This window comes from Gorilla gorilla, chromosome 12 (genome assembly GCF_029281585.2).
Source record: "Gorilla gorilla gorilla isolate KB3781 chromosome 12, NHGRI_mGorGor1-v2.1_pri, whole genome shotgun sequence".
NCBI lineage: Eukaryota > Metazoa > Chordata > Mammalia > Primates > Hominidae > Gorilla > Gorilla gorilla.
The window spans coordinates 94,202,808-94,221,698 of NC_073236.2; the positions used below are offsets into that span (position 1 = coordinate 94,202,808).

Genomic DNA, 18,891 nt, shown 5'->3' on the forward strand with positions numbered 1-18,891 from the left:
CTTTCCTTTATTTTATCTGGGCTTTCTTTTTCCTTTGCTGTTACTATCTTTACTTTGCTCAGTTTGGATGTGATTACCAATTGTTTCTCCTCAGTGTGGAATTTTTGTCTTTAAAGGTATCTTTTACTAGTTAGTTTCAAGAGTTCATAGGGATCAGTGTTTTCCAATCCTTTCAGAAGTACTGGACCCCCTTTGTGCTGAATCTCTCTCAGTTTCAGCTCCTGTTCTCAAACTGACTGTTGAGATTTCCAGGGAAGTAGCCTTTGACATTTTTGGGATTCTCCTGTTCTCAGTTCCATCATATATTCCACTGTTTCTTTCTGCTTCCTTCCATGCAGATGCTGATGCATAGGTGTCTTGTCAGTACATTGTTCCCACCTGCTTTTTTGGGGGGTGGGGGTTTGTGGGGATATTTTATCTATGTTCTAGATATAGTCATGACTTTTTGTTTTTGTTATCCTAGTTGTCTTTTTATGCTGTTCATTTTACAGCCAGTGGGAAATATATTTTATCAGTGTTTTTTTTTTTTGCATCTGTTAATATATCATGTGGCTTTTGTCCTTTACTATGTTGCTGTGATTAATTATATTACTAGAATTTTTTAAAATGTCAAGTCACACTTTCCTTAGATTAATGGAACTTGGTTATGATACTTTCTTTTGGGTGTGTTGTTAGATCAGTTTTCAGTTATTGTATTGCTTATAGGATAATTGTTTTAAAAATGTCACAAACACATCTATATTCTTAAGCTGTTTTGGTAAGATATTTCTAATTATCTGTTTTCATAATTTAATATAAACTTGTTTATAATGGTAGATATCTTTTAAACCTGTGTTCAATCTCTAGTTATATCTTCTTTTTATTCCTAATATAATTCCTGTATTTGTATCTTGTATCCTTTCTTTTACTTGATTGGTATTGCTAAAAGTATGTTTTTCTCTTAAGTGATTTGTAACTACACTTTGTTGATCTTTTCTGTTGCATTTTTTTCTGTTAATTTTTGCTTTTAACTTCAACATTTTCTACCTTCTGCTTTCTTTGGGTTATTTTGCTGTTCTTTTCCTAACTTGTAAGTTAGTCTCTTAGCTCAGTTTTATTCTTTAGGTAGTTATCTTCAAATTTTAAAAAAATACTTTTAATCAAAATAATTTTAATTATTTGAAATTTAATTGTTATAAATATTTTCAATAAAAAAATTTTTCTTTATAATGCAATATAGAAAAGCTCATAAGTCTTAAATATGCACAAGGTAAATAAAGTCATGTATCTACAACCAGAAAAAAAGAAATAGGATAGTCTCACAACAGTGTCTGACATATACTAATAATTCAGTTAGTGTTTGCTTTTACTACTATTAATGTTAGATGTTAGTGAAAACCATTTTTCTTTTGGGTATCCTAGCATATTCTCCAATTAATAGTAGTTTTGTGTAGCAAACAGAATCCTGTGAAATTGGAAGGAGCAATACTTCCGAGAGGTTAGGAAGAATCTGATTTAGTGAATATGAATAGTTCAGACTTCATTATAAAAAACAAGCCAGTCTCCTTTTCTGTTACAACTTGCTTAACAAAATCATTCATGTGTTTCACTTTGTAATTTCTTGTAAAATGGCTTATTCTTTTCATTTTTTAAAGGTCAGATACTTCATACTGATGTGGTTTACTTGCATTGTGGACAAGGCTTCCGAGAGGCGGAGAAAATAAAGACACTTTTGCTGAATTTCAAGTATGAAAATAAGTAATCTTTTGAATATATCAGTGGCTCAGCCAACCAGAGATACCTTTGAAGCCCCTAATTTGGAGGGAGGGATTAAGGGAGGTGCCTTTGTGAGAGACAAGAAACCATATAAAACAGTTCTGGGGCAAATTGCTGGAGAACTCTGCATGTGGAGACTTGAGAAATGCTGCTCCCTTCCTTTGCCACCATTACAAATAAAGGAGGTAATATGGGCAGATGTGAGCAGTTCATTCTTCTGTTCCAATTTTCTCCCTCTCTCCCTGCCTTCTTTCCATCTGAGGAATAGATGTGGTTATAGTTAGAAGTTTCAGAAATTGACAATATATTATATAATTTAATCATAATATCTTTATTGTGGCTTAGATGGCTTAGAATGCTCCAGAGTTGACTTACTTATCTCTGATTTTGGTTCCTTCTCGATGGGAAGAAAGCTGACTTTTTTGAGATAGTGTGACAGTAAAATACTTCTCTGCTGCCTCCTATACCAAATGCAGGGCAGTGTCTTTTATTCCGTATAAGTCTGTCTTTTCCTTATGCAACAGTGGACAGGTTGCTTGTATATATGAGAGAATAAGAGAATCATATAATAGTATTTGTGCATTCTGTACATTTTCTCCAGCTGATTTCAAAGCATGCCTTGAAATTCAGTTTGTCATTCTGTTTCTGCCTTGAAGCTGCAGCACAGTAGTGATTGGAAATGGAACTGCCTGCAGGGAAACAGAAGCTTACTTTGCTGACCTGATAATGAAGAATTATTTTGCACCACTGGATGTTGTTTACTGGTAAGGCTATTACATATGTCTCTTTTCTTGGAGAAGCATGGGAACTTTAAAGTTCCTTTTGTGATGAATCCTCCCTTCTCTTTTTAAGATGTACATCTTCTTTGCCCTCCAGGCCACCTCTTGGTGTTCATGAGAACTTTGCAGGATAATGTAAAGTGTCTGACTCTTGGAGAAATTTGAGACAGGAATGATTAGAGCAGGACAGAGTCCAGAAACCTCTTACAGAAGCAGCACGTTAGGGCTCAGTTTCATTGGATTTTCTAGGCTATACATTGTGTGAGGGTTCTAGTTAACTGTTGAATAATAAGTAGAATGATGTACCAGGCTAGCAGCTAGTAGACTGTGAATAACTTAGCCTTCTTCTCCCAAAGCTTTGAAGCCTATGAATCATTACCCTTCAGAACTGAGAGCCAAGGTAAGTATTATGAATTAAAAAGTATTTCCAGTATTCTTTCCTCATTTATCCCTTGGTCACAAACTTTTATTTCATATAGGCGTACAGATAACTTGTGAATAGCTTTGGATTAGAAAGACCCAATTTCTCTAGTCTTGCCCCTGCATTTGTAGTAGTTCTGCTTTCTTTCACCATTGTTTCCCTACTTCCTCTTTGGATCTCAATAGTCATGTCTTCCTTTTCCAAAGTATAGTAGAATATTAAGTCCTAAAGGATTTAATTCTAGGAGAGAGAGTAGTTATAATGGCTGATATTTAACAGAAAGTGATCAAGAGCTATCTCCCACTGCTAGTGAGAAAACTAATAACTAAAAGAATGGTTGACTGATGAGCAGGTGACTGACAGGATCAACAAAGTAACAGAGAGTAAAACCTAACACAGGAAGAATTCTAGGATTTGTGTAGGTAGGCCAAAAGGTAAAGGCCAGGCAGTTATTATAGTCAAGAGTGCCAAGAGTGTAGTCAGAGTCAGTCAGAAAAACAAACTCAGGGTAACAAGGGGAGTAAGAGAAGGTGAGGAACAAACTGATAGGTGCCATGGGATCATGATTCAAGAAGGAAACAGATTGAAACATCCACTGCAGAATTTTTCCCTCTTTCTCTTGTTGTAATTTAAGTTGGCCTGGGAAATACGGTGGATCTTCCCTATTCTGGGAACTGCAAACGTGTACCCAGTCCTTTTGAGAAACTAATACAAGCACTGATGTAGCTGGTTCAGTTTATTTCAGGTACCTTCTCTGATTTTTTTTTAACTTGTTCACATTAATTTCATGTAAAAATCTTGCATACATTTGTAGTGGTTATAAGTACAACTTTCAAATCATAAAAAATATTAAGTAGTGAAGATGTCTTCCATTTTTTCTTCATTTGCTTATAGAATATCCCTTTATTGAACTTTAGGCAGTATGTACTATTAAAAAGGAAAGGATGAACTGTGGGGTCAGACAAATCTGGGTTCATCTTTTTTTTTTTTTTTTTTTTTTTAATTGAGACAGAGTCTCGCTGTGTCACCCAGGCTGGAGTGCAGTGGCGCAATCTTGGCTCACTGCAAGCTCTGTGTCCCAGGTTCATGCCACTCTCCTGCCTCAGCCTCCCGAGTAGCTGGAACTGCAGGCACCCGCCACCACACCTGGCTAATTTTTTGTATTTTTAGTAGAGATGGAGTTTCACCGTGTTAGCCAGGATGATCTTGATCTCTTAACCTCGTGATCCGCCTGCCTCAGCCTCCCAAAGTGCTGCGATTACAGGCGTGAGCCACCGCGCCCGGCCTCATCTTTTGTTTTAATCATTTACTAGTTATGTAGGTTTTGAAGAGTTACTTAGCCTTTCTTAGCTTCACTTTCCTTCATTTTTAAAATGGGGAAAAGAATACCTACCTTACAGGTTTTTTAACAGTATTAAAAGTGAGATAACATAAATTAAAACAAAACACTAAGGCTTTAATAAACAATATGTTTTTTTATGAGTGTGTTTGTATTTGTTTATATACGTACTTTTATTATAAATATAAATTATATGTCTTTAAAAGGGCTGTGAAATTAGATGCAGTATTTTCTTATGCAAATTAATAAACTTACATAAAGTTTATTTTCACCTTGATGCAATAGGGATGATAGTAAAATCTATCACTTTGGATAGTAATAATGTCTGTCGTACTTGTGTAAAATAAATCTATGTATTGTGGTATCATGAGATGTTCAGTCTTATTAATGGATATGAATTAGATGCCATTTTAGTTGAGCCTCACCATAGGTGCTGTGGTATGAAGTGAAGTATGTGGGCTATAGAGACGACCTAGGTTCAGGCCTGCCACCTACTGCCTCTGGTTAGCCATATAGTTTTAATCCTCTTTTAGCTTTAGCATCTTCATCTGTGGAAATGTTACCTACCTGTTAGCACCATTGACAACTGTGAAGATTTAAAATGGAATGTGTTATGTATCTCCTATTTTTAAGGCTATTTGTAGTAAATATGTTAAGTGTGGGCTAATCTTTGAGTTTAGGGAGACCCCATTAATATAAATTTTTTTTTTTTTTTTTTTTTTTGAGCCGGAGTCTTGCTTTGTTACCCAGGCGGGAGTGCAGTGGCGCAATCTTGGTTCATTGCAAGCTCCACCTCCCAGGTTCACACCATTCTCCTGCCTCAGCCTCCCGAGTAGCTGGGACTACAGGTGCCCGCCACCATGCCTGGCTAATTTTTTTATAGTTTTTAGTAGAGATGGGTTTTCACCGTATTAGCCAGGATCTTTGGTGCCTTCTTTGCACTTTTATGAATATAGTCTCTATTAGGCATTTTCTTTCAGAAGAGCCCCATTTTGTTGCAATTTAAGACTTGCTTTGGATGGTAGACTTTCTCCTATAGTCTGTTTTCTCCTTTCTGCTATAATTATTTGGGTTTTAAAATCTACCCGTGTGGTTAATTATGGTAGCTATTTTCTACAGTTGAACCATTTTTGCAGTTCTGATTTAACTCTACTTACACTGTATTAGTCTTTTAATGTACTTTTTGTATTTGTTTGCTAATATGTGCTTTTGAAGTTTTTAAATGATGCAGATATCTAATTGGAATTTATAGCAAGTGCTTTAGAAAAATCAGCTGTTTAATTTCATTTTATTATCATTTTGCCAATTCAAAGTGCCTGTTTGAGAAAACCATGTTTTCTCATCTTACACTTTGAAGTTACATTGAAATTGAAATCTCCAGTCTTTCTCTGGCAGCCATTTTTAATACCTTCTGAACAGATAATCTGATAGGTTAATCTATAATCTTGTCAGCCACTCATCCTGAAAAACATTTCCAGCCATATCTACCAGCACATTTCTTCTTATCTGTTCCTTCCAACACTCTTTGCCTTGGCATGCTGCCATAGGTTAACAAACGCCATGATATATATCCTAATTCATAAACCCCAGGAAACCTGACCCATTCATCTGTCTTTTCTCTCATTCATTTCTCTCCCTACCCTTAAAATACCTTACGAATCATGATACTTACACATATTATGGGGCAAGTCATCCAAAGCTGCAAATTCTAATTACCAAAGGAGCAAAAAGTTAAACTGGAGTTAAGTTGCAGAATGTAACCATGCTAAGTCTCAGTTATCACATACTGAATTGTGATAGTTGAAGTTGAAATGTTCATGAAAAAATGAAAGTTGAAAATATTCGTGAAAAATTCTACAGTTTTATGGGTCATTTGTTTAAAGTATATGCTAGAATGGTTTGCAGTTTTCAATCTTTTGACATATGGTAGGCACTCATTTTGCTTTTGTAGTTATACATTAGTTTGTGTTTTTTAGATTTATACATAATGAAATCATACAGTGTATAATCTTTTATTGGCTTCTTTCATGGAGCATGATTATTTTGAGATTTCATCCTTGTTGCTGCAGAAACCAGTGGTTCTTTTTATTACTGAACAGTATTCATTGTTTGGCTGTATCACGATTAGTTTATTCAATCACCTGTTGATGGATATTCGAGTTGTTGCTAGTTTTTTGCTACTACCAATAAAGCAGCATGAGCATTCATTTACTGTATGGATATATGCTGTCATTTCTCTTAGGTAAATAGCTATGTGTGGAAAGTCTGTGTTGTGTGGTATATGGTATACGGTATATGTTTAACTTAAGAAACTGTCAAGCTTTTTCCCAAGATGGTTGTACCATCTTACTTTCCCAACAACAATGTATCAGAATTCTAGCGGTGGCAGTGGCAGCCCATCTGGAGCAGCTGCTGGGAAGACACTGGCTGCAGCAGGGGAGTTGTGGCTTGGGTTGCATGCTCCACAGGTGATGGGAGCCCCACCTCCTACCAGGTTAGTGGGGCAGAGGAGCCCCATGCTCCTGGGCGCAGTTGCAGCTGCCCAGCTGCAGCTCTGGACCTGGGCATCCCTGCGCTCTCAGGGGCCTGCGATGCCCCTTCCCCTGCAGGCTTGGAAGTACCTGCTCCACCTCCCTGGCCTCTCCCTGCTCCCAGCACCCGCTCCAGAACAGAGCAAAGTTGTGGCCGAGCCTAGGCACTGTTGCGACCTGGACAGGTGTGCCTGCACTCGGGGCAGTGCTGACACCAGCCCCGGCTGCCTCAGCCTGTTCAGGATTTTGGGCACCAACCAACACAGGAGTGAGGCTGAGGTGGGGTGATGGCTAAGGGCAGCTTGGCACAGGCCTACAGGTGTCCCCTGGCACAAACAGCCTATGCACCATGGAGGCATGCTGATGGTGGGAGGCAGACATTCCTGGGCAGCAAGGGGCAGGTCTCAGTGAAACCCCCACCTCCAAGCCAGGGCCTACGTGAAGTCTGGAGGCCAGGTTGCCAGTTCTGGGTGGAGTCTGTGGCCGGGAGTGTGAACTTATGGTACTTTTTCCAGACCTGCCCATGGCTGCCCATGGACCAGTCAGCATGCATTTCCTCCCTTCTGAGCCCATAAAAACCCTGGACTCAGCCAGACTGACACAGATGTTGGGACTACCAGCTATGGGAAGGAGCCACCCACTTTGGGTCTGCTCTCTGCTGAGAGCTGGACACTTGTCAGGAGACCTGTCTGCAGAATGGGGCTACCCACTGCCCATCTCCTCTCCACTGAGAGCTGGACACTCATTGGGATAACCTGCCTGCAGAAAGGGGCTACCCATTGTGGGTCTCCTCTCTGCTGAGAGCTAGACACTCATTGGGACAACCTGCCTGCGGAAAGGTGCTGCCCACTTTGGGTCTTCTGAGAGCTGTTCTGTCACTCAATGAAGTTCCTCTCTGCCTTGCTCACCCTCCAGTTGTCCACATACCTCATTCTTCTTGGACATGGGACAAGAACTCTGGTTCCACCAAATGGTGGATCTGAAACAGCTGTAACACAAACAGGGCTGAAACATGCCCTCCTGCCTGCCATGCTGCAGACCTTGAGAAGGAGAAAAGAGCTGCAGCCCTTTGGGGAGCCCAGACCTAGGTGCTCCCTAAGCCAGGGCTATGGCACCCTCTTTGGGACTCTGTGGTTCCTGGCATCTCCCACCTTCCAGGAACCACTGTGTTCCCCTCGTCCAGATGTGGGTGTCTGCAGTGGTAGTTGCATGTGATATATCTGGTCCAGCCACAGCCTTGCATGGCACCACCTGCCCTGCCACAGCTGGCACGCCTAGCTCTGCACAGTGGCCGGACCCTGTGCTCACTCACACACCGCTCACCGCACTACGCCTGGCTCGCCCTTGGCAGGGTGAGATCTGGGCCAGTAGCACCAGCCAAGCACAACCTGCCAGCTTGAGTGAGTGGAACGAGCCCAGGGGGCCTGAGCAAAACTCGGACAAAGGCACCACTGGCCACAGAGGTGTCTGGCTGGAAAAGTGACACCCTAAGGATTCCGTAACACTAGTTTCTCTGTATCCTCAATGGAATTATGAAGTTATGGTCAGTGCTTGGTATGGTCAGCCTTTTAAATTTAGCTGCCCTAGTGGATATGTAGTGATATCTCATTGTGGTTTTAATCTGCATTTTCCTAGTGATTAATGATCATGAGCATCTTCATTTGCTTATTTGCCATCCATGTATCTTCTTTAGTGAGGTATCTGTTCAAATCTTTGCATTTAAAAAAATGGATTGTTTTCCTTGTGATTATTGAATAAGAGTATTTTTATTTATTCTGAATTAAGCCCTTTGTCAGGTATATGTTTCATAAACATTTTTTCCCAGTCTGTGACTTTTCACTTTTTTTTAAACAGGATCTTTTGAATGGCAAAAATTTTAGTTTTGAGAAAGTCCAATTTATCAATTTGTTGGTATAGTTTTTGCTTTTTGTTTTCTATTTAGGAAATTTTGGCAAAATCAAGGTTACTGTGATTTTCTTCTGTTTTGTACTAGAAGTTTTATAGTTTTAACTCATTAAGTCTGTAATTTAATATTTGGAGAATTGACATCCACTCATTTAATTTTTTTTTTTTTTTAAGACGGACTCTCTCTCTCTGTCGCCCAGGCTGGAGTGCAGCAGCACAATGTCAGCTCACTGCAGCCTCTGCCTCCTGGGTTCAAGTGATTCTCCTGCCTCAGCTTCCTGAGTAGCTGGGATTACAGGCGCCTGCCACCATGCCCACCTAATTTTTGTATTTTTAGTAGAGACAGGGTTTCACTGTGTTGGTCAGGCTGGTCTTGAACTCCTGACCTCATGATCCGCCTGCCATGGCCTCCCAAAGTGCTGGGGTTAACAGGCATGAGCCACCACGCCTGGCCCATTCAATTTTTAATTTCAGTTTTATTTTTCATCTAGAAGTTCTGTGTTATTCAAATCTGCTTGATGATTCTATCACTTTTTTCCTGGCTGTATTTTCAAGCCTGTCTTTTTTTAAAACATGTTAAATCTTGCATTTTACAATCTGTGTAATAATTCTAGAATCCTTGTAATTTTATTTCTGCTATATGCTGTAATTGCTGGTTCTGCTTTGTGATGCTTTCTTTCCTTTTTTGTTCAGTTTTTAAGGTAAGCTTTTTATTTTGGTGGAACTTTGTGGGAATTCATTTAGGCCTGGACTGATGGTAAGTTGCTTCAAAGAGGATTTGCATTTGCTTCTGCTACACTCCCTTAGATACTACCAGTTTGGGATCACTTAAATTAAATTCTCGGCTTGAGTTTTTTTCTGACCACCCAGGTAGTGTGAATTTAGGCTGCAGACCAGACAGATGGCTTATAGTTCCATATTCTCATCAGTAGTTCCCCCCTACATCAGCCCGTGACTGAGTTTGAGATAGTCCATTTTCATTGTGATCTCCTGGGGGTAGAGTATAGTGAGTTATAGTTCTGTTTTATTCTTACACTGAGGGTTTAACCTAACTCTGGAGTCCTAGCTTTACATATGTGAGAGTAGGTGGGGGATCTTTTGTTAACATCTATATCTTAGGTGGATCCTGGGTTTTCTATTTTATTCTTCTGGTTCTGTGAAGCTCTGTGAGGCCATGAAACTTGAAAATAAAATGCACTTGGTTCAGCAGATGCCCTCAGCTGAAAGTCAGCTTCAGAAATCAAGGTTCCCACATATACTTCATTTTTTTTTTTTAGCAAAAAAATTTCTTTCTTGCCAACTCATAGATCTCTTTAAGAATATAGGTCTTTTAGTTGTTTTCAGTAAAAGATGAATCCAGGTAGCTAATTTCTCATATTGGTTTTGTATTTTAAATTTTCTTTAAATGTAAAATTTGCTATTTTCCGACACCAAAGTAAGACCATAAAAAAAAATAGATAATGATCTTTTCAATCATCTAAATTTACACTTTTGAGTTAAGAATTACTTGTTTCTTTTAGTTCTTTCCTCAGGATATCTATGCCTGTGGAAACATGTACATGATATAGCCTTCATTCTCTGGCAATTTAATATTCTTTTTTTTTTAAAGGATGCTTAAGAGGGAGATCTTGAGAAGTCCAGAAAAATACCAAGAGGAAAATAAAAATTATTGGTACTGTCATTACTCAGAGAATCATATTAATGTTTTTATATATTTTCTTGTGGTTATTTTACTTATGCATTCATTTATTCAACAAATATTTATCACCTATAAATGTCAGATTGAATGAGATAGACTCAGTAAGGTACAAGAAGAGAACAACTTTTTCTTTACTACCTCCTCTCTTTATTCAACTCATGTTTGGATGAACTCATGTTCATTCCTGGCTGAAATAATGGACAGGTCTCATAGCCTTTTCAGTCCCTCTTAGTTATTAGCATAGTCTCATTTCAGCAGTTGAAATATCTTCTGTAGTGCAATAATCAGAGATCCAAACTTAAGATAAGTTCAATTAAATGTCAGGCCTCTTTCACTCCGGAAGATGCTACTTCACTATGGGGATTTGCAGGTTAGTTTATCGGGATATGTAGTTAGTGTCCTCTCTCTTTTCCTCTTTGTTATTCTTATTTTCCCTAACTCACTAGCTGAATTTTCTGATCCCTCTAAGTTTAGTCCTCAGAGTGGAGTAGCATGGGAAAAAAGAGCATGGTCTTAGGAAGCAGGACCAGTTGCATTCTGGGGTAAGGCCCTCTGGGTGGCCCAAATACAATTGCTGATGCTTCCTTTCATGGGGTGTTATGAAGAATTTTTCTATTTTTGTTTTCTGAGATTTCCCTTGCAAGGAAGCTGTGATGTAGCTGATATTTTCTTTGGTTGACTGGTTATGGCTTTCCTTCTCTCGCCCTGGGCTTCAGTCCAGCCATTCTCATCTGCATTACTTCGCTGCTCAGTCCTCTTGGACAGAATCTGTTGAAAGCCTACCATACACTTCTTCCTGCAGGCCCATTTGGCTCATACCGCCTTGCCTGCTCTCCAATGGGTATCAACAGCTTATCCTTAGCACAGCTGTCTCCCTTTTAAATTTTCTCTCTTTCTCATACCTTAGGCTTGCACCTATTCTCTTTCTTACCCATCCTTGCCTTCCTGTTGTACTTTTCTGTGCCCTCAGAGGTAGCTCTTCCTTTTCATTTTTCTAAGGCATGTTTAGCACTCCATACTCTGGGAGCATATGTGAAGCTCATGAAGTGTTCCCAGTAAAGCGCCTTCCGCTTGGCATGTGATGGATAAGATATTCTTCTATGTGAAATGTTGAGAGAGCAGGAAAAATGGCATAGCATCCCAATCATCTTCCCAAAGAAATTTTTTCTCTCAAGTCTAACTCTTGTCCCTCCCCCCAAAACACACCCATTTTATAGGACACAGATGAATGATTGCTATTGTTGGCAAAACAGGCCTTTGATGCTTTAGCTAGAACAAAAACATCCCATTACTCCTGTTTCGATCATCCAGTCAGCAGAGTATCCCTCAGAACCAAGACTATGTGACAGGCACAGTATCGTGTGCTGGGAAAGAAAGCAGTACAGGCAAAGTCCCTACCCCTCTTGAAGTTTGCATTCCAATGGAGAAGACAGACAAAAAGATAAGAGTGTGTGTATTTTTATATATGTCAGTTGGTGAAAAATTCTGTATCAAGAATTAAAAGCAAGGTAAGGCGATAGTGACAAGAAGTACAATTTTTAGATAAGTATAGGTATAACCGATATTCTTGGTATATGAGACACATTTTAAGAAGACTCCAGTGCTGAAGTAAAGTGTGATGAATTTGTGTCCTCCTTTATCCATACTATCCAGATTCATGTTCTCTTTATCCTCATTTTTCTGTGTCGTGTGAGCCTATGTTTTTCAGATTGTAACTTGTAACCCATTGGTGAAATGTGAAGTCCATTTAGTGCATCTCAACCAGCATTTTTAAAAAGTTAAATAGAAAAGAATAGGAAATAGAGGGCATTTCATGTAGTAAACTAAGTATTGCCTCATGAATATTTGTTTTGGTTACATGTATGTATGTGTACTGGGTTGTGATGTATTTCTTATGGTTGATCATAAAAGTTTGAGGAACATTGCTCTATGAAATTACAGTTTTCAGCCTTTAAAAATGCAAAGTTAAGAGAGAAGATTGGCCCGCAAGAGTCTTTACTGAGAAGTTAGAAAGCTTTTAGAAATAAAATTCAGACTACCTTATACAATTGCAAAAGATCCTCTGAAGGGAAGTAAATAGAGGAATGGTTCTCAGAACACATTGGGATATGTAAGCTGGACAAATGTACTCTTCCAGTAAAATAATGAGCCATGATCCTTACCATATTCCTTGGAAAAAAGTTAAATTAATGGATAGAATTTTCCCAATCTCAATTAAAATTCCTCATGTCAAAGAAAACTTTACAAATACTTTAGTTATTAACACATGGTAAAACTTTATTATAATCTTATTTCAAGGCAAAAGGTTTTTAATAGGCCAATTCAGAGATGCACTCTTTCTAACAAAATTTTATGGAAAAGAGAACATAATTCCAGTAGAGAAAAACACAAATAAAAATGTTTGGGTGATTGGTTTGCTAGAACAAGTCTTCTACCTATTAGAGTATGTCAGAAAATTGCTTAAGTATTCTATCAAGTATGTTTTTTTCCCCTAGAAGAAAAAAAAGAAAGGAACCTTTCTTGTATGAATTATGTCATTCATACAAGAAAGTTTCTTTGCCAAACCAAGTTTGGAACAATTTATTTTACATTTATGTATTTTTCTTAATTTGTTGGTGTCTACTAGTAACTAGTATCTGATTTAGCTCTTATATGTTTAATTATATTATATAATATGCAAATATTCTGTTGTGTTCTCAGTAGAGCACATTGACTTCCAGGGGCTTTGCCACCAGAAAAAGATTAGGAACTAAAAGTAAATTAATTTGTATGTATTGACTGCATACTCCCTGCCAGGTGTGGATTTTACAAGGACATATACAAAGCTGAAAGAAGTGTAAGTAACCAAGAATGTGTGTAAGAGGGAAGTTACTGATCTGTTAAAAATAGTTCTGGAAGACCAAAATTTAAGAACTGAATCCCTCCTTTTCCTGCTTCCCCCCATGTATAGCATAAAAGTCTTTTAATGATTATCTTTGGGTAAAGAGATTTAGAAAAGAAATCTCATTGCTTCTAGATAATATTATAATCCTAATCAGTGGATAAAAGAGTAGACTTGTTCAACTTCTCTTTTGATTTGTGAGATAGGATGATTTGGGGGGCTGAAAAGATGAATAAGTATCAATAAAAGAAAACTAAAACATAATTAAAATAAGATATTAAGAGATCTTCTGTTTCTTATTTTATCTTCTGGCCCAGATGAAACATTTTCTGGAGTTCTGGGTGGACTTGTACATAAAATTTTGATACCACTGTTGGTAATTGTTGAGAAACTGTGGAAGCTTGGAGATGAACTGATGTTATTTTGATGTTCCAGAGGGAAAATAAAATAGGTTGTATAGATGACTGAGTGTAATCTTGGACAGGTAAGATTATTATTAAATTATAAAGGAATGGTTAATGAGCACTTAGGTAGGAAGGGACAGTAGAAAAATAACCACTGGACATTACCATGCGTTTCTTACAAATAAAACATTTTGGTCTTAACCTATTTCATTTTCTGTTAGGAAAATTAGACTGGTAGAAACATCTGGACCTCAACACAGCTATTGATAGTCTCTTAATACACTTATGGACAAACTGGAGATTTGGTTATGTGGCTCCCAAAAAGATGTTGATTAGCTAATGTGTTGATGTCTGGTTTGAGGTCTCTAGTGTGCCACAAACATCCTATTAGTTAACATTTTAGTCAATAATTCAGTCAAGATTTGGAGACATGCTTTTCAAATTTGTGGACACTGAGGTGTGTTAGAATCAGAACCAAAAAAGTTTTTGAAAGACTTGAGTTTTTGGACCTAATCTAACAATATGAATTTTAATAAGGATACATTAATTTTGTGATGGTAGGGGGAATTTTTGATAGAGATTTTTGGATGATTTCTCGGGTTTCTTTTTACTCTGTGAGTGACTTTATCAGAATAATGTGCAGCAGATCTCCCCTGTCCTGAACCACCTGGACCTTTTTCTTTTGCTTTGGTTTAAAGAAACTTGCTTTCCAAAAAATCAGTAGGCTTAGCTATGTAACTTAAGATCTATTTAGCTATGTAAGTTCATAATGTTATGAAGTTAATACTGTTTTATATGGAGGAAAAGATGTGGTTGGTGTTATTAATTTCTCACTAGTGCAGTATTTTCCGTTTCACAAGTGGAATTTGAAATCAGGATTTTTGTATTTAAATATCCTGTCTCCTCTATATGCAGTTTTCTAGGAATGATAAAAACAATAAATCATCCTTGGAACTTGGGATAGCCTAAATTGTTTTCTGGATATTAAAACTAATATCCAGATTATCATGCCTAATGACAAGTTAAGGTGCTGTGTTATTTAAATTTCTCATTTCTTTCTACAGTGATGGCTTGAGATGATGTACTGTGACATTCTAGAATTTTGTTGCCTTTTCTTTATTGATATTCATCTCCATTTCTGTGACTATTATGAACACTGGGCTCTTGTTTATAGTGTTTCCTTTCTAGGATGTTTGTGATATAAGGTAAATTAAAAAATAAAACTATGTTTTACAATCAATACAATTTATGTTCATTTTGTTGAAAGGCAGAATGTTTTTAAAAATACATATTTAAATAGACCATTTCAGTGAAGTATGTTGGGAAAGGAGACATAAGGAATGAATAATTTGGATGTGTGTGTATGTATATGTGTGTGTGGTTTTAAAATACTATTTGGATTTGAATTCAGTTTGACTGTTTTTGATCAAAATAAAATGTTTTACCAGTTTTGTAACCCATGTGTTTTTGTGTTCGTAAGTCCAATTTAAATATCTGCAGGAGTTACCCCACCCCCTCACTGTAGCCCCTCTTGCAGATCTTTGTTTATTGACTTAGATTAGAATTGGCCTAAAGCCCAGTGATGGTCATTTCTTGTTTTAAGATTTTTGGTTACAAATCTGCTTTTGTTGCCAGATCCAATAAAGATTCTTGATTGTTTTTGTTAGTTTTAAGTTCTTGCCAAAGATACAATGTATTATAACCAAAACAGATGTCCTGTTTAGACAAGTATATTTAGGCTCTAACAGAACCTAAAATGTAAATTAAACATGTTCAGCATTAATGTAGCAATTGATGAACTTTGGGATTGTATCAGTGTTTTTGATAACCTTTAGAAGTGGAGGAAACAATGCCTTACTTTTTCTCTGTCTAATCTGTTTGCGTATGTACAGTTTTACACTCCTAGATACTCCTCCAAACTGACATTTTACTGCCATTTTGAAAATAGAGTGGAATTCACCAATTTCCTGTATACAATTTTGTTCTTAAAGAGCATACATCAGATGAACAGTATTTTCTGTTAGAGAGTTCAGTTGAGTAGAAAAGGATAGTTTCTGAGACTTTAATGCTTGTAAATAGGTAGATGAAATAATTATACATAGACCCTCTTATTAATGGTGTTCTTGGTGAAGTTAGGAACCATATTAGGGTTGTAGTGTCCATCCTTTAGGACTTTTAGTAACCATCTCTGTAGATAGGGTCCAGTGCAGTCTTAATTTCTGCTGAATTCTGTGTTTTGGTGAACAACAGGTAATGTAGTGAATTCAAGATGAATGTATTTCTATTAAGCAGTGTTAGCTCTTTTTTTCCATCATAGTTTCTAGGCTAAATTAGATGTGTGAGGGATATATCAATTGCTACCACTGGAACCATTTTTACTTTAAGATTGTTGACTCTTTGGCCTATTCTTATCCATATTTTCCTCTTTTCTTTGGGATTAAACAGCTTACTGTTTTGCCTCACCTTTGGCCAACACGTTTTAAAAAATGTATTCAGTTTCTTATTGAGGGAATATCTAGGTTTTTTCTTAAACTGGGTTGTGAAGAATTATTTTGGTTCTCTCTCTGATTTTAGTTGCATTAGTTGAATTCAAAATTACTGAAATCCTTTGTTGAGATCCTTTTCTTTTGGTTGTATAGAACTTGGAGATTCGGGGGCCAGAAATTGATAGTTGAAAACAGTAGTTCTTGAATTCACCTTATTTGTGTTTTATGTATTTTTTGGCTGCGGTGGGGGGTCGGTAAACCTTTTGATTCTAGTGTATTTTATGTGGCTAAATCTTTGTGTTATGCTCTTCTAACTTAATGAAATACCTCTTTTAAGTTCCCCACATCCGTACATTTCTAAGGTTACGCCCAGTTTAATTCCCATTACTTTTCCGCTTCATAGCACTTGCATTTTGAAGGAACCCTAACATTTGGGTTCACATTATGATAATTAGGTTTCAAGGGCATGGGGGATTAAAGATATCTCAGGTCTAGTTGCAGAATAAAGTTCAGAAGCACTTTTAAAACTTGCCTGATTGGTGGGTAGAGGTGCTTTTATTTATTCTCTACTCATGCAGCATTAATCCCTATTTCATCAGGTACCTACAGTGCTGTAATTCTAGACATGACCTTGGGTCTTGATTTACTTCAGCTCCATTTTCTTTATTAATGTGCCATGAAAGAGGTACATGAAAGATAGCCAACATCAAAGCACCTTTTAAAGTAAATTGGTTGATAGGAATTCCCTGGTATTTAACACTGTCTGTCAAATGTTTCAGCTGGTTTGCATCCTTTTACAAGCTATTGCTTGCTGCACTAAAAGAAATTTAAAGCAGTTGTTTTTAGTCTTGGGGTTGTGTTGGGGAGGGTGGTTGTGATGGTGCTGATGGTGGTGATGGCAGCGGCATGGCAAAAGTTAGCCAGAGATGAGAGTAAATGAGAAGTTAAGAACATGTTCTTTTTCAGCTGTGCCCCTCCCAAGATTGTTTTTGTGTTTTTCTTTGGGTTGGAGAGTCTTTAATACAGTGCTTATGATTAAGAGGAGGAGGCACTCATCTTGGTTATCAGAAGATTGAAGAGGGTGGCCAAAGAAAAGTCATCAAACTTTTGTGAAAGAAAGAATAAAAGGCAGTGTCAGTATCTTATTCAGAGATTGTTCAACCAGTTTAACTTCCAGCCTGTTTATTCTTTATTGAGTCATATGAGAAGAAGCTGTAAAGTGGGAAACTGAGTCTGAAGAAAGAACAAAGGAAAAAGGACTCAGAGAAGGCTTGCCATATGTATTACGGAATATTTATTTTCCTGTAAACATGTTTTAGAGGCTGTTGTCTGTTCTAGGCTGAATATATGGGGGTAGAACTTCTTACAGCTAAGTTTTGAAACCCTGGTTACTTCTTTGTTTCATAAATATTAGTTGGCTGTTTCTCCCAACTTAAGAAAAAAATATTTAAAAGCATTTTATTTTTTGGATTATCACCATGATTGTCTTTGGATCTATTCCTATCGTCTTTACTATAGAACTTTCTTAATCTGAATAGTGGAAAATAGAAATTATGGAATGTTATAGAAAATATTTACTTGCCTTCAAATATATACTTTATTTTCAGTTTACTGATGTAACCTTGACCTGTAGAGATCTTTAAAAATCTATTGTAATAAAAACTTTTTTGTAAATAGTATTTTTAATGTGCGTTTTTACGTATTGAAATGCTTTAAAGTCATATATTCTCTTGACATTCTGTAATATTGTTTTCACTTACCTGCTTATCTTTTTATTTATATACGGTGAGTATGAAAATAAATTTCAATCCAGACCTGGACTTGGCAGTTAGTTGAATTAAAGACTTTGGCCTGTAAAGGATAAGAAACCAACACAACAACTGACACAGAGGCGTTTGGTAGTGACCTTTTCTTTTCAAGGAAAGCAGATATTTGAGACAGACTGTAACCATCAGTATAGAATGAGCTACTGAGGTTTCTCGGGGTTTTATGAAGAGAGATAGACTAGTATGTGTGTGTAGGGAACAGTATACGCAAATTATTTGACAATTGATTCTGTGATGAAGAAAGTGGGTGGAGAGGTACATCTTGCCCATTTGTCTTTGTTTTGTTTTTGTTTTTGAGACAGGGTCTCACTGTGTTGCCCAGGCTGATCTCGAACTCTTAGGCTCAGCCTTTTGTGAGTATCTGGGATTATAGATGTGCTCCACCATGTCCAGCTTGCCCCTTTGTTGACATAGGCAAAGTAGAACATCTTACTGTCATTGCCATATACCATATATGGTTCAGCCCCTGTATTTGGAAGAGTGACCTCTGGGCTTTAGAGACTGATACTAGGAACTGGGTAGTAGAAAAAAGGTTGGAAGTGCTATACCTTTCTATTCATGCCACAATTCCCTTCAACCTCTGTCCTGCTCCCCTTCACAGTTAATAGCATCTTCTTTCATATATAGGATGTGTGTCTTTAATAATTTGATATGACCCATCATAGTCATAGGCAGGAGACAGTGAAGCATGATATTGCTTAGAAAGTTAAGATCTTATTTTGTAAGCACTTTAACTTTCCTGAGGTGGACAGTTGTGGAGTCCTTGGATTGACTTTTGATTCATGCTGCTGCTGTTGCTTTTTTCTTTTTTAAATATTCTGAGGTTTTGTGTATCCTACGTAATTTAGGATCAGCATTGTTACAG

General features: G+C 37.4%; 1 protein-coding gene across 1 annotated transcript in view; it reads left to right on the forward strand.

Annotated features, from left to right (window-relative positions):
- The window catches only part of SRBD1 (S1 RNA binding domain 1), a 222,461-nt gene that overhangs the window by 62,299 nt on the left and 141,271 nt on the right, over window positions 1-18,891 (forward strand). The window contains exons 13-14 of the mRNA XM_031008302.3: window positions 1,635-1,725; window positions 2,412-2,519. Coding sequence (XP_030864162.3) covers window positions 1,635-1,725; window positions 2,412-2,519 — 199 coding nt within the window. The remainder of the gene's footprint in view (window positions 1-1,634; window positions 1,726-2,411; window positions 2,520-18,891) is intronic.